Source organism: Pomacea canaliculata, linkage group LG1 (assembly GCF_003073045.1).
Source record: "Pomacea canaliculata isolate SZHN2017 linkage group LG1, ASM307304v1, whole genome shotgun sequence".
Lineage (NCBI taxonomy): Eukaryota > Metazoa > Mollusca > Gastropoda > Architaenioglossa > Ampullariidae > Pomacea > Pomacea canaliculata.
In genome coordinates, this window is record NC_037590.1 from 10,601,350 (window position 1) to 10,616,771 (window position 15,422).

The 15,422-nt window shown below is 36.3% G+C and overlaps 1 protein-coding gene across 1 annotated transcript; it reads right to left on the minus strand.

Annotated features, from left to right (window-relative positions):
* Positions 1–186: 186 nt before the first annotated feature.
* Positions 187–11,459, minus strand: LOC112563104 (inorganic pyrophosphatase-like). The gene is made up of 12 exons (XM_025237254.1): positions 11,251–11,459; positions 9,580–9,698; positions 6,571–6,690; positions 6,339–6,425; positions 6,073–6,136; positions 5,727–5,789; positions 4,706–4,746; positions 3,381–3,467; positions 3,028–3,119; positions 2,171–2,240; positions 1,957–1,996; positions 187–1,493 (listed from the first exon to the last, which is right to left on the minus strand). Exons 1-12 carry the CDS (start codon positions 11,417–11,419, stop codon positions 1,459–1,461), a joined length of 987 nt encoding a protein of 328 aa, XP_025093039.1. The 5' UTR covers positions 11,420–11,459; the 3' UTR covers positions 187–1,458.
* Between the last annotated feature and the right edge of the window lie 3,963 nt (positions 11,460–15,422).

A 15,422-nucleotide genomic window follows, 5' to 3' on the forward strand; every position in this document is an offset into this window, starting at 1 on the left:
CAACAAATAACACCCCCTCCCTAAATTAATTCTCTGCAAGCCCAACATGCAAAATTGCAATAGAACTGTTAATGTTTGCTGCATGTCGATCATGGCTCACAAAGTCTTTAGTGCAAGAAAACTCTTGCCCACACAGATCTTATCTGATAAATTGTTCCCATTTTTATTCAAACCCATGAGAAAAACCACCTATATAATATTTTAATATAGACTCCCTGTGCATATGCTTGGTATGCTGGTACATCACGGATAGCCACACTGAAGTGATCCTATAGGGATATGGACCACACTTCGCTTGACAGCAGGGAAAAAGTGCCATAAAGCAAATCAGTTTTCTCACTCCCACAAAGAAAGATTACACAACCATTTTCTTGATTCCCAGTTTGTTGTGACCTCAGTCTGTGACAGCTGACATTCCAATGCACAACATTTGTAACAAGTCTTGATTCAGGCTCTACCTATCTAAACTGTGACATGTGATTACTATAGCACCTGCTCACCCACTAGTGATGATGACACCATTGCTGGGAAACCAGTGCCACCTGAGGTTTTTGGGGGGTTGGGAATGGAACTATCATTTTCCCTAATACTTGCACTTAATACATTTTCTATTATTTCTTTAGCTAAATTGTAACAAAAGAAAAGAAGTCACAACTCTGCAATGGATGTATTGCCAAAAAAAAAAAAGCCCGAAAGTTTTTTTTTTTGGGGGGTGGGAGTGGACAGGGAGAAAGACTCAAAGTTTCTGCAATCTACAGTTTTTAAACAGCTGTAAACCGATTTCAGATTCCTCTTCCCACTATACAAACTTTCATTCCTTTGTTATACCGGTAATTATCAAGCTGGTTTGCAGCATAAAAACAAGCTAAGAAACATGTCAAAATACATACCATTTAAACAAAACATTTGTATAGGCTCTCAAGACAGTATAAATTCATATTCAGAAAAAATATTTTCTTTCCTGAGAAAAGCAAGCATTTAGGAAGGAAAGATATGGCTACACACTTTTTTCACAACTACAAATAAGAAATCTGCTGTTATTTTAGGAGGATAAAGCTTCTGAATGCTGAAAAACCACCGACTTAGCATGTTTTTTTAAATTATTTAATTTTTTTATTTATTTGATGCCGATAAGACTAGGGTTGTGTCTCTAACCCAATTCTACTGAGCTGTCACTAATATCAAAGCTCATTAACCACACCTCGATCCACTAGCCTTATTTACTAGTCAAGCGTCATCTCTTTAGGATCAGCCAGATAAATTTGAAAGCTAGGCATCAGGAGTTGCTTATCTAATCTCTGATGTCTCACAAAGCAATAAGAAATTAGTCGATGGTTAGCCTAGCAATATGCTAGCTTTGCGTTCACAACATGAAGAAGTGCCTTTTTGGCAGTGGTCCAAAGCTTTCTAGGGATTTTCTTGTGTTAATTTGGCTTGTAGCAAATTGGCTCTTCCTCCTCACTGTGATGGTATAACATAATACCATTGGTTCACTGAAAAAAAAAATTTAGAGTCAAAAAAGGTGGGGAAATATCTGCTGAATTAAAAAAAAGTAATGTCAAAACATGTTATTCCCATGACAGTCTACCTGACTTCCAAAGAAAGATTACAGCGCAGTGCAAATTTTTAGATATAAATTATCTCCCTGTGATAAATGTTTTAACACCCCTTTCTGTCGCCTGCAACTGTTGGTACAACACACAATAACTTCACTTTCAAACGGATCTATAAAATCAGTTACAAAAAAATACAAGCATTATTTCAGAAAGACAAGCAAAAGTCTTTAGGCATCTAGCATACTCTACAATATTTATATGATTAAACACTGTTTGATAAAGCCTAACAGTAGAAAACAATTTTTTTTTTGTGGGGGAGGGGGCAGGTGATGAGAGAGCACAAAAGCAAAACCCTCATGAAGCAGCATCAAGCTTACAAAAAACAAAAGCACAAACATACCTTCCTGATCTACAGGTGCTGCTGGACCTAATGCAGGCTTCTGCAAATAAATTTCAAAATGCAAATATCAAAGAGATGTTAAGCAGCAGCCAAAAAAAAAAAAAACCTTTAAAAATTACAGTAAATATTTGAGACAAAGTGATTTAAAAAAAAATCTCTTATGTGCTACTTTGCAACTATAGAAGAAGGCTAAAAATGCAAGCGTTTATCTCACCTGGTTCACAGTGGTTTCAGCTTCTTCTTCTCTGATGGTGTCTGAGGATCCCGAGAGAGTGGTATTAGCACTGAAATAAACCACAATAAATCTCCACTTTGTGCACAGTTTCAGGATTGGTAGACAGTGAACTGCACATGGAAATCCTTATACTCTACATGAGTGAAAGTTGTAGATGAAATAATGTCAATATCCGAGTTAGATAAAAAAAAATATATATAGTGCTGTCATTTCGAAACCTTGAAAATAGCAGTTTTTAGGCTTAAAATACATGTGGATTAACCTCAGCCTAATTTTGAGACCAGTGAAGATGGAATATGATGGCTTGAGCACATTGTAAAAAGCAAGTCTTTGTGACATTGCAGGATATATGACCTTCAGATACTGCAGACTATTTTAAAAAGTCTTTATTGGATGGAAAGATGTTTGAGAGAGTGTGTGTGTATGTGTATATATATTTTGTTGTTCAAACACAATAAGCTTCTCCTATCAAGGAGAGGTATTTGTAGACAAATCATTAATAATAATAATGAGCTTGACACAGTTTCTATCACTCACTGCTGCCCACAGGTTAGCACTACAGACTATTCATGCTTTTCTGTGCAACTGGAATGCAAGAGGTGTGAACAGAACAGAAAGAGCACGACCTGGAAGATCTGAGTCCAGCACCCACTGTAGGCATCTGATGTGCTATTGTCACATTTCAGGAATGCGACGTCCATGCACCCAACCCTTGGCCTGCCATTTTAGATTGATCCAAGCAACTAAGAAGACTACTGGCACAGACACCATTATTTGACCCCACATTCTTCCCCCATTTCCTCTATTCTTTAGCTTAGCCTATAGTGGAAACTTACCATGAGATCGATCCCCCACTAGCTTCACGAGAATTGGACACCAGCCGATGCCACTGTTTGTTGGCATCTTCCACAATCTCCAATGCAAAGTCCTAAGAATAACCAGTGTTAAATTGACTTTTTACAGCCACAGTTTACATCATTTATCTGTTAGACCTCAAAGCACATTAAAAAAATCTTAAACTCAAGAAGTAAAACAAATAATGTGGAACACCATAAACAAACAAAATTTTACTTGCAGTTAGGGTTTTATTCATTAGAATTCTATACACAAAACAAAAATGTCACCAGAAAAAAAATCAAATCCATATTGTGTTTTTTTAATTCAGATAAAAGCGCAATTAAGTACTTACCCTTCCCTTGCATTCACCATTCCAGTGGACGGTGTTTTCCGGCTTACCGTCAGGTTTCTTGTAGTAACGAAACCATTCATATGTAGCCTACAACATGAGCATGTGAGCATCAGATGTTATATTAAACATACAAAAATCTCATGAAGTTCAACTATTACTAACATCTGTGCTAGGGTATCACTATTCCTGTAACATTCCAACATGAGCAAGATGGCAAGAGGTTGGTGTAACTATCAATATCAACAATATCCATAAAGAAAGTGGTTAAATTTACTGGAATGATGTTATGCAGAAAATTAATGCAAATATTACAAATGCTTGGTATTCCTCTTGCATCAAGCTGGTCTCTTTGCCGTTCAAATGCGCTTTTTTTTTTTTAATATACTCATACGAAAGCACTTAGAAATGTACTCTCAAACTCAGATACACACATAAAAAAGTGTGCCAAAAGCTGTCAAAGCACAACTGTGAGCTTGCTATTAAAGCAGCCTGTCCATTCCTACATTTTCATAATGCAAAATGCAAAATTTATATACCGCATACTCGCATTCCTAAGGAGCATGCTCTTAGTGCTTAAGAACAAGGATGAGAAATGGGCAATGTATGAGGAACTGAAGAACAAGCAAACAACACACGAAGGAAAGAATGATAAACAAAACAGTACTGATGACGAATAAAAGACAAATATAAAAAAAATGGAAAGAGGATCCAAGTAACAAGGACTGAAAGTATCGTCATTCTGCAAAAAGGAAGACAAGCAGGGAAGTAACAATAAGCTAAAATGGGGGGGTGGGGTGAAGGGGGTGTGCATGAAAAAGGACTGTGAACTGTTGTTAAGAATAATTCTTAAGGAAAAGATGTTTTCAGTTTACATTTAAAGGACTCAATAGTGGTAGATAACGAAAGGGAGAGAGTAACATTGTTTTGCTGCACAGTAACTAAAAATATGTTGTTGCTCTGCTTTAAGTTGCATGAGATACGTTCTGGTTATTAGGTTTGTTATATGGGATTGCATCAAATTTAATCACAAATGTTACTGAAAGCAATTTTTACAACAGAATCACATATAATATACATATAATTTAGACTTATAACAAGCTGATACAAAATGTACAAACATGCACAATCACCTATGACTAGAAACCTTTCTTTTAAAATAATTCCACTGAGAAAACTTCAGTCAAAAAAAGATGTGACAACTGCACCAAAAATATGGCTTAATATGGCTTAATTAATAATAAAGAAAATAGCCCTAAGAGCATGAAGGTACCATGGCTTACACACACAACAAAACCCCAAATAAACAGAGTTGTACAGTGCTTTACCCTCAAAAATCCTGGCATGTGTTGATGAACATCGTTTATGTCTGAAAACAGAAAGCCCATACCAGATTATCTAAGATTTGTTTGCAAAACCAAAATGAAAAAAAACCCAACATAAAGATTAAAAAGAAAAAGAACGAAAAAAATAGAGAAAAATCCATACCAAAATCTCCCCAAACCATAATGAAGCTAGACATAGAAGATTACTGGAAATCAGATAAAAGATTTACAGACACAGTGCTACTAATCTCAACAGCCTCTATGATGATAAAACACTAAGGAATAGTATTCTGCAGACCTTGCACTTTTAAACCATAATGCGTTTGTCCTGTTCCCCATTTATGAAATACTTCACAAACACTTACAGCTTTTAAGCCCTCAAATTACTTTTTCAGTTCCATCATGCTTAGAAACTAATGTACACTTTCGGTGGGCAGCACCTTATTGGCAAGAAACAATTTTCAGGGCAAAAGATAGGTCACTATAGCTGGCTTACACAGGCCTAAAGATTAACTTGCCCAAGGGACGCAACTCCTGACAACCGATTAAGGGTTTTTTAAAAAATTGAATTATTCCCCTTGTACTTATAAAGGTTTGTTTTTAGAGCAGGAACGCCAAGTACAAATTTATAGTATTGCAGATTCCCTCTAATACTGTGTTTAATACAAATATTACTGAAGAAAAACAAAGTAAAATACAAAACTATCTTTTAACATCTCTGTCTTAATAATTTATAATGAATAGTTCCTAACAATAGTTGGAGGTCAAAAATATTTTGGCCCATGACCCACATTCTTCTACTTTTCCTGAAAATTTTTTTGTCTGCTTTCAACTGATCTACTCACAAACACATTTAAGCAAATTAATCTTTTAAAAAAATCCAACCAAAATACTTAATGCTCACAGAATATGCGTTGTAGTTTTCTTTTAATCTCTTTCCTAATTGGTTGAAGTTATATTTGTCTTGAATGAGATATAGCTTTCTGAGCCTCTTTCACACACACAGACAACTGCAGATTCTCACCATTCAGTTTGCTGGCCAATGGATCACTGACATCAATGGCAATTATTTTCCAGTCTGTTTCACCTGCAAATAACCATTGGAAAGTAACATAAAATGCACTTGTAATGCTTAAAACATTTTTTTTTAAAACTCACAAAAATTAAATAGATATTTTCTCTGTTATTGTTTTAAGATCATTGGGGAAAGGATCACAGCATCCCATTATACTAAAACTTTCCTTTCATATTTTACCCATAATAATCCGAGGGATTGGTAAGTAAATTCAATATTGTTCAAACATAGAAAAAAAAAAAAATTACAAAAACCTTATTAAATCCTGCAAAGGTTTGCAATAGCTCACACATACCCTCATCAATAAGCAGCAGAGTTCCCAACACCTTCACCTGAATGACTGATCCCCGCTCTTGTATCTGCACAGATTTCATCATCCTTTCAGTACAAGTTTTTCTGCCGGTCAGGGTCATGACAAGTTACAAAATGTTGTGAACGTCAAAACATGGACTATTGCAAACTCAGTGCCCACACTAAAATAAACACAGTGCCTGCCTGAGCATGATAATATTAAACAGCATTAAACTAGTAGTAGTCAGGAACTAGCTTCTACATAACCACCTTGTGACCAATTTCACAAACATCCAAGGGATCATTGTCTCCAGCTGTACCAGTCTCAGGAAATTTTTCTTTTGGATTCTCCCAAGTCTGAAAAGCAAAATTAGATATTTCCAATTAGTGGATTTCTACCAAAAATACATAAGTAAGGATTAAAATTTCTTATGAGATCTATCATCAACAAGAAAAGAGATGACAGAATTAAAAATTTTTAAATTATATATAGCCTATTTACCTGTGGTAATGCACCATAGTTCCAGATGTATCCATGGTGAGGGAAAATGTTTTTGACATAGCGCAACCGGCCGCTCTTGACATCTTGCTTGATGGGATTTAGTTTCTCTTCCTTGTTAATCTGGAATATTAAACTGTGGTTGTTGGTCACCAAACTTTGACTAAAAAAGAAAAAAAATAGAGAGAAGGAATTAAGAGATACAGGTTTCCCCTGCCCCCCAGTTAAAAAAAAAAGTCAAGATGTTGGTTTAAACTGTCAGTCTTCAGGATAGTGACCACAATAATGTTGCCAGTTACTTACACACTATCAAAAGTAAGAACTTCCGGCATCTTTTACCTCCTCCACAAAAAAATTTCGCTAAGGTATTTTTCCCAATGCAAAAAAGATCATCTTCCACTGTAGCAGTCTTAACTGTCTGGTATAAAATATTAAGTATACACACAAACAAGCAGAGAAATTAAAATTTGTGATTTTGTGATTTCAGCACACATTGAAAATGTGCACTCTTGCAAGTTCACATTCACAAATAAGCATACAATTATTTATGCCTGTTCAATCCTAAAAATATATACTATAATACCCACAGATATGCATCAACAGTGCCACACAATTTACAATGGCATAAATGACTATAAGAGCTTTTGCTTGTCAGTTGGGAAAAAATCAATAAAAATGTGCACAGCACTGTTGGAGAAACTTATTGATCCACCCCAGCAAATCTTGACTGGTTTCTTCAATTTCTCTATATCATGATCATTATTATTATTGTTAAAATTATTAATATTTTTAAAGAACCATGAGCTTGATCATTAGGATGGGATGTGACACTAAATAAATATTATCTTAAGCACAGGCCTATGGTAATTCTAGTCACTATTGGACATATTTACAAATTGTCACCAGGGACTGGCTCTGAACATACACTAAAGCCTACACAGATAAAGCTGTAGCTTATTAGTGAATGTGTGATGGTTGTTCAAGGAAAGAAAATATCTGTCTGCATCTGTTTTAAAACAATTCTGTAAGCTTTCATTTATTTCATAACTGCCTGTCACTGGGCTTGAACCCCCTTCAGACTAGAGCCCGTGTGTTCACCACATGGCACGCTCAAGCAGCCCTACAATACTGTATGAAAAACTCACACATGCTGGCTGCCAGAGGGTTGAATAAGATAGCATTCAGAGTCATTATGCTGGTCTGGATGCATAACTAGAAAATGTGAGAATTTTCTTTGTACATTGTGAAGTATTGTAAATCTGATGTGGTTCTCAATAATAATAATAAAAAAACAAAAAAACCCAATTCCAAACAATTTACAAGGACATTGCACATTAAAATGCAACATTTTTGTATAATGCAAGAATATTTTGAAAACTCTTTTTTTCAGTACATGACACACAACCAATCCCCTCCTAGACAAGTGTATTTTTCAAAACAAAAAATACCAACCTGATCATTGGCATTATCTGAAACTACATTACCACCATCTAAAATTAATTTTTATTGTTTACACTTGCTTTAAAATGCTGATTCAATGTAGTAGGGAAGGAACTGAGAATGCTTGTCAGTTTTAAGTATTATGCAAGCTATTTCAATGTTTTTTCTCATATAAAAACTATGATTTGAGTTTTCAGAAGTGTTAAAACTAAGCCCTGCAGTAATAGTAGTCTTAGCAGTTATGTGAATGTACTAATTTTGATAGTTGCCAACAATACTGTTATTAATACTTGTAATTGGTTAACTCTCAGGACTGAGGACACAACTAGAACAGTAGTATGGCCTAATGGCTACAGCTGCAACATAAGTACATTAATTAGGTCCACTAGTAATGGATATCATAGGATCAATACTGCAATACTGGCATGAGTGAATGACAACTATACAGACAGAAGCTTATGCCGAAGACATATCAACATTAAACTTGTACATGAGCAATTATCTTTGACACTTCAATTAAATAAAATCAATCTGCACACCATTAATCACAGAAGACTATCCCATACAATTCAAAATTTCTCATATCAGAATCTAAGACAACGATACAAAAATAAAGGCCATAAAGCACAGAAAAGTTTCATTTTGGACAGTGGCATCATGTCTGTAAAGCTCCCGAATAAAGGTACATGTCTCATCATTAACTGCTAAAGCAGAAAAAGATGACCAACGTCATTATGATTATAAAAACTGTAGAAACAGTGAAATCAATAGCCTCTCAAGAAAGGATGATCAAACAAGTCAACATGCTGAGTGAGCTTGTGACAATCTGTCACATCAAAATGACCAGAGACAGGCAGGCCACCAACTGATCCCCACAAACATGCTCCCCCCTGAGGCCCACAGCTGTGTGCCAGGCCCCTCTTCCTGTGATGATCATCCAGGCTTTACTTTGCCTGCTGAGTCAGCATCTTAGTGCGTGCCTTTTGTCTTGCTTTTGAAACAAAAAAGCCACTTGGCAACATCAGATGTTTTTAACAGTTTTTCACAAAGGTCTCCCATAGATCTATGAAACTTCCTCACAATGCTGTGTATACAATCAGGAAATGCTGTAACAGATCTATAAAACTGTGCATTTAAGAATGAATGTGTCTACAGGTGTGTTTGCATATAAACATTGCATCAGCCGCATGCACCACCAAAACAAACTGTCTTTTTTGTCAGCTTTCCTGCTTGTTGTAACTTTAGGGAAATACAGAAGACTTTAAGCAAAGATTTTGAGCTCTTAATTCAATAGCTTTCCTTTTGACCACTTACTAATATTGTCCTCATTAACATGACAGCACATGCAATATTTTTTAGGGTGTAGAGCACATCTGCTCTTGTACCACGATTCTTGGAATGATTCCTAACAGAATTTCAGTTATTTAAGATAACTTATCATGCTAGAGAGCATGCTCATCTTATGACAATGACGACATTCTTATGCAAGATACAATTCTGCAAGGAACACTATGGGTCACACCAATGTTATTATTAGATGCTTACTGACGTGCCTATATTTTGCTTGCTTACCTCCATCTTTGCATTACTCCATCGTGGAATCTCGACCACCATGTTGAAAATGTTTTTCTCTTGGTTAGCATACAGAGGAATGTCATGGAATGGAGATATCAATTTCCCTTGTGGTGATCCTGTTACAAGATTTGTTTGAAAATGTTGATTTGCCAAATTTTTGCAGTTGACCTCTACCCCATTTAGTAAAGTTCTGAACAAGTACTTGTTGTGAGGACTACAAAGTACTGTAGTAAATATGCTTCACTCTTGAATTTGCTGTATGGTGTGATACCATGAAATGTACAAAAGAGTGACTGAGGTCCATTTGAACCCATGCGTAACTTAAGGTGAGAACGTTTAAATGAAAGAGATCCCTTCTGAACCAAATGGAGACTTGCAACGTTAGTGCTATGAATAACTAAAATAAATAAGAAATAACAATGAATGACTGAATTAATAGATGTAAAGAATGTCTCAAAGTTCTGTGTGTGCTAAAGATTGTACAGTCTTACATATGCTGTCTGCAAATAAATTTGTTACTATATTTGTAACATATTATGCCTGGTTACAAAGGCTTCATTATATACTATGCTTCTTCACCTTTCCACCCTAAGGGTTTTTATTTTACATTTTTCGTTAAAACACATTTGAACCTTTCTCCTAAACTGTTTCATACAATTTCAAATAACTAAAATAATATAATTCATAAACATGCAATTTAAATAAAAATTCAATTTTAACAATTGTTTCAAGCTATTTATAGTTTTATTTAATTTTAATATAAATTTATTAAAGAATATTTATGAATTAAGATTAAAATAAACCACAAAGAGCTTCAGTTTAATCTGCTTGGCAAAGTAAGAAATCATGCACTTTCTTGTACTGTCAAAGGGTTTATCCCCCATGCCCCATTTTTACACCATGTAATACTTAAAACAAATAGTCTTATCTTATCAGCTACAATAAACGCCTCTGGTTACGCAATCTAACGCTCTTAACAGCTCAAGCAACCAAGTGATTACTTTTTATAAAGCTACACACCTATACAGTGCATAATGTATGAACCATCCTATCTCGAGTTGTTTTCTTTTTATCTTGATGTATTACTTTATACTTGATACATACACTGACTCACTAATTTTGACAACTCTATTTATTTTGTTCTATATTTTGTTAACGCTGCTGTTGTGTCGAGTATGAATGTACCTAAACAAAGTATCATTTAAGAACTGATATCAAATCATCTAAGCCTTTCTACTGGTTTAATGATGATAAACAAGCCCGGTAAAAGCACTTCATATGTCAGTTCTTCCACCAGACTTTTCAAGTCTGTCATCCTGGTAGTCACTTGAGTTACCTGAGAAAAATGTAAACTTAACATTTTTTGCTGTGTTTGCATTGCAAGGGTTTGCCAGTGTATTCAATAAACTTTAGAATGGTGTCACTTCGCTTGAATCAATGAAGTTCGTGGCCATACAAGAGCTTCAGATAGTAACACACTTACAATTCATGCTCTAACAGGCATGGGCACCAGCATTCGTTACAGGAGGAAAATAAATAACTCTATGCACGTTAAAGATACAAACAAACAAAACATGCAACACATAAACGAAAGCGTGTGTACCCGCGTACTCTTGAGCTGACATCCCAAGTCAAGGGGTGAAAGTTCAAAAATAAAATCGTACTTACGAAAGAACACCCGGTAATCAAGGGTGTTGGGCTGTCCTCGTTCTACGGTGGAGTACGACATTGTGTTAGAATAAGTCAGGTGTTTGGAAAGGACACGGATTCGCTGCACTGCTGGTTTGCGCTCACCCAGCACCGCCCGGCTGATCAGACACAACGACCCACGTTGCATCGAACTTGATCGCGGAATTTCTCTCCCGTGCGCATGCGCACAATTACAACCAATCAAAATTGGACTAGCGGACATGGCTGACAGCGACAGACTTCGTTTCTCACTCTTGTGTTTCTTAGAACTTCAACAGATTGACAACAAACAGCAAGAATGCGGACATGGATAATTAAACAAAAAGAGCAGCATATGAAAGCAAAGAACAAAAGAGAGGTGGGGCGAGCGCCTATCGCTGGCTTTGGACTAGCTGTGTCACGGCTAGGTCGTGCATGATGTCCATGAAAGGGTTGACTGTCGCTTTCTTTTCTGTAGTGAAACAGCTATGTAGATATCAACGTGTTATTATTTTTAATTAAACAATAGTATTTCGAAATTAATAAGTCTGAATACCTTTATTTGTAGTGGAACAACTTGCTTTAAAATGGGTCATCGAGCCATTGTGACTTGTGAGACATTCTCACTGCTATATATCTTACTTTACTCCTGGCGTTGAATGCTTCTTTTTCAATTACAGTGTGTACCTGCTTTTGACCAGGAAGTGTGAATAAATACAGATCACTGGTCTGTTTCTGGTGAAAGTGACTGATCGGTGCCTTAATTGTGTATGGAGTTTGTTTTGTGTGTTTTATTTATTTCGTATTTTTTTCATATGATTTAAAATATAAAATTGTAATTAAGTCTCAGGTGGATGTGTATATTAATGTCCATTAATGAAGGTAATATGTGCATATTATAATAGCTATGGTGTATGTGCATGTACATCATAAAATAAAGAAATTATATATTAGTATATAGACGACACAGCTACAATACTAGTTTAATTAATCATTGACTGAGGGCGTGGGCAGATCAATTGATGATCTCTTTTCCTTCTCCCTCCATCGATCTCTCCACGAACACGTACGCACTTCAGGTGTTGTCAGCCAAGGGAAATTTACAGTTGGCCGAACTGTAATACAATTAGCACATTAATTAATTGTCCTGTAACTTATAGCACGTGCTATACACGGACTGTATGAGCTTCTCACTTCGTGAGCTTAACAATACCGCGCGTCTGATTTTTGTTGGGTGCCCTGCGCAGGACCATTCAAGCCAATGAACTCATGTCTTGATTTTGATTATTTGTGATCCAATAGCCAGACATAGATAAAAGCTAATAAAAATTGTTATTTCCCGGTGAGTTGGTTTGATTGGTTTTGTTAGCGACAACTGGATGTTAAAATCGCTTGTTAAAAATACCATGTGGTGTCTACCAAAAAAAGGAGGAGGGCAAAGAAAGTTTATGTTTGGGTAATACAATATATATATATACTGTAAACGAGGAACTATTTATACATTATACGTATATTTACATTGTCAACATTATACACACATATGTGCGCACACGATAATGTGTATATATGCCGAGTATAATGCATAGAAGTAGAGCATCTAGAATATGTTCTTTCTAGACGGACTAGACCAGATATATATTAACAAGGTGGAGACATTGTACGTGGTAGACATATATTTGTAGGGGATCTACAAGGCGCACAAAACTGCTGACAATATGCGAAGTACGTGTTGTCAGCGCCCTTTCTCGAGCCTTGAAGATGGTTTTAGGCTTGAAGTTCCACGTATGAGGTATCTTAACGTGACATTTGTCAGATGAACCCTGTGACACAAGAACATATGTCACGTTTGCATTGCAGAAGTCAAGTTACCTGCCAAACTGAGATGAGATAATTGTTTTTTGTTGCGACCATATATATATGCTCCTCGAGGATCGAGTAACAATTTAAGGACTAATTAACATAAACTAGTGTTTTTTTTCCCCTTAACCTGTTGATGGATCTCAACACCCTTATCTCTGTGCTCACGCTCGCATACAGACTTAAAAACAAATATTAAAAAAATTGAGGATCACACGTGCGTACACATTTAAGTTGGCGCGCGCTTCACACGTACTATACAGCGTATACGTACTACTCGGAACAGATGACGGAGACGTGCATGTCCGTGATCAGACTACAAGGCCGCAGGCCACTCGGAGTCAAAGATACGTATTATATATTGTTTTGTGACTGAGAGGGAGGGTGAGTCGGGGGGCTGCGTGTGCCTGTAACATTTTTGTCAACTCATAATATATATATAGCTTTGAAAAAGTAGCTGTACAGTATAAGGTTGAGAAGGAAGAAGACAATAATATACGTACACCTGTGTGTGTGTGTGGGCGCGCGTTCTTTAAATACTTTTTTCAGGTGATATATATATAGATGTCGAGAGAACTCATGTGCAATGATGCTCGAAAAGTGCCAGGCAGCCATCTTAACCTTGTAACCGAAATAAAGCACTCATGCGTAGCAAGCAATATATGTTAATGCTTTGCGACCCCGGCAGTTATATATATCCTTCAGCGACCAACCAGTCCCAGAAATCTTTGCTGATGTTCGTGTAGGTCCAAACCCAAAGAAGTTGCTTATGGATGTGACACGGCACACTGACCCTGACTTGAAGGTCTTGCAGGCTGTGCTGACCTCGTCAGTTTGTGAACATAGACGGGGAATTAATGGAGGGGCTGGAATGAGTATCATTGTGCACGCTTTTTGCCAGCCTTGTCAGAAATCTAGCCTCTGGAATACATTCACTGGTTAACCCATTCGATCTGCCTATAGGGATTCCAAATTTAGTCTCTCGACTATTCACGCTGGCTTTTTCAAACTCTGCAGATCACCTTGCCGATTATCATTAATAGCCAGAAGGCTTTCCACAAGATGTAGAAAGAAGGCCTCTTAAACTTCCGCGCATCAGTGTCGAGGGCAAGATGTAAGGACAACCAGTTTGAAAGTTATACAATGTAGATAGGAGTCAGAATATGTAAATTTGATGTGAGTACATGGGCAAGCACTACAGAATTTGACACGGCTAGACTACAATCACATAAGCAAACTTGAAAGGATGTAAATTAGTACAAAAAAAATAATAATATAAATAAAAAGGAAGAAAGATAAAGTTTCCAGAAGCCTGCTATACACCCTACAACAATTACACATGCTATTGCACTATTGCAACCAGATTTTTCAGCTTCCAAACTAATGCATGCAGCGCAGACGTTCACTCACACTCTTGCATAACCATCAACTATACTGACTGCAGAGCGCAATTTACAGGCACACAGCCATGTAACAATATACTATGAGTCATAGTTTAGACTTTAAAAACATATTATGTAATAGTTTCTCGGAAATGAGATCCACCTTTCACCTTGGCTGAGAAAACAAGCATTCCTTTTGCTGTTGTTGATTTTTTAAAAACTTTGTTCGTGTTTTCAAGAAACTATTACATGCTAAAGGGAGCAAACTATTCAGACAGGAAGATAATGTGACCGTTAAATGACCTGCAAAGCAGTCAAGCAGAGACTCAAATCATAACAACATGAATCGAGGATTGATAGAGGAGTAGAGGAGCCCTCTGTTTCCTAAGATTATTTGTATGGCAGAAATAAACTGTATAAATTTTATTATATATTATTACCACTTTTATGTATTTTTGCTGTTCAAACACACTGTAAAGTGGAAGATGGCTTGTGCACACGTCTGCACATATATGGCCTACATAAAATGCACTCAGGTACTTGCAAATCGAAATTCTTGGACCTATGTGACTAATGAAGAGACACCAGGTTTGTATTGATTTAGTGCATAGACATATGGTGTATAATTGCTCAGTCTTTCAAATTAGATGATGCAGATGGTGCTTATTGATTCTAAAGATCAACACATGTGATTGGCAAAGATTCAGGCTGTATACAGTTAACTTACACATTATGAGATGATTAATTTTAGGTCTTTACTTCATATCTTATTTTTTTAATAACTGCATGCTCTTATTGCTATGCAACATCAAAACAAAATACCAAATATATGTCTAGGAAAAATAGTTGGCAAGGGATTGTCATAGTTGCTTTTTGCAAAAGAATCATAAATGCACCATACAGGCTTTGAACATGGCTCCAAAGACTGTTGAG

Excerpts from the sequence above, each read along its gene's own strand:
- LOC112563104 (XM_025237254.1), bottom strand. The coding sequence starts at position 11,419 with ATGCAACGTGGGTCGTTGTGTCTGATCAGCCGGGCGGTGCTGGGTGAG. Across the intron at positions 9,699-11,250 it reads TGATTACCGGGTGTTCTTTC|GATCACCACAAGGGAAATTG; the intron begins GTAAGTACGATT and ends ATCTTGTAACAG. Across the intron at positions 3,120-3,380 it reads ATGGTGAATGCAAGGGAAGG|GACTTTGCATTGGAGATTGT; the intron begins GTAAGTACTTAA and ends GGTTATTCTTAG.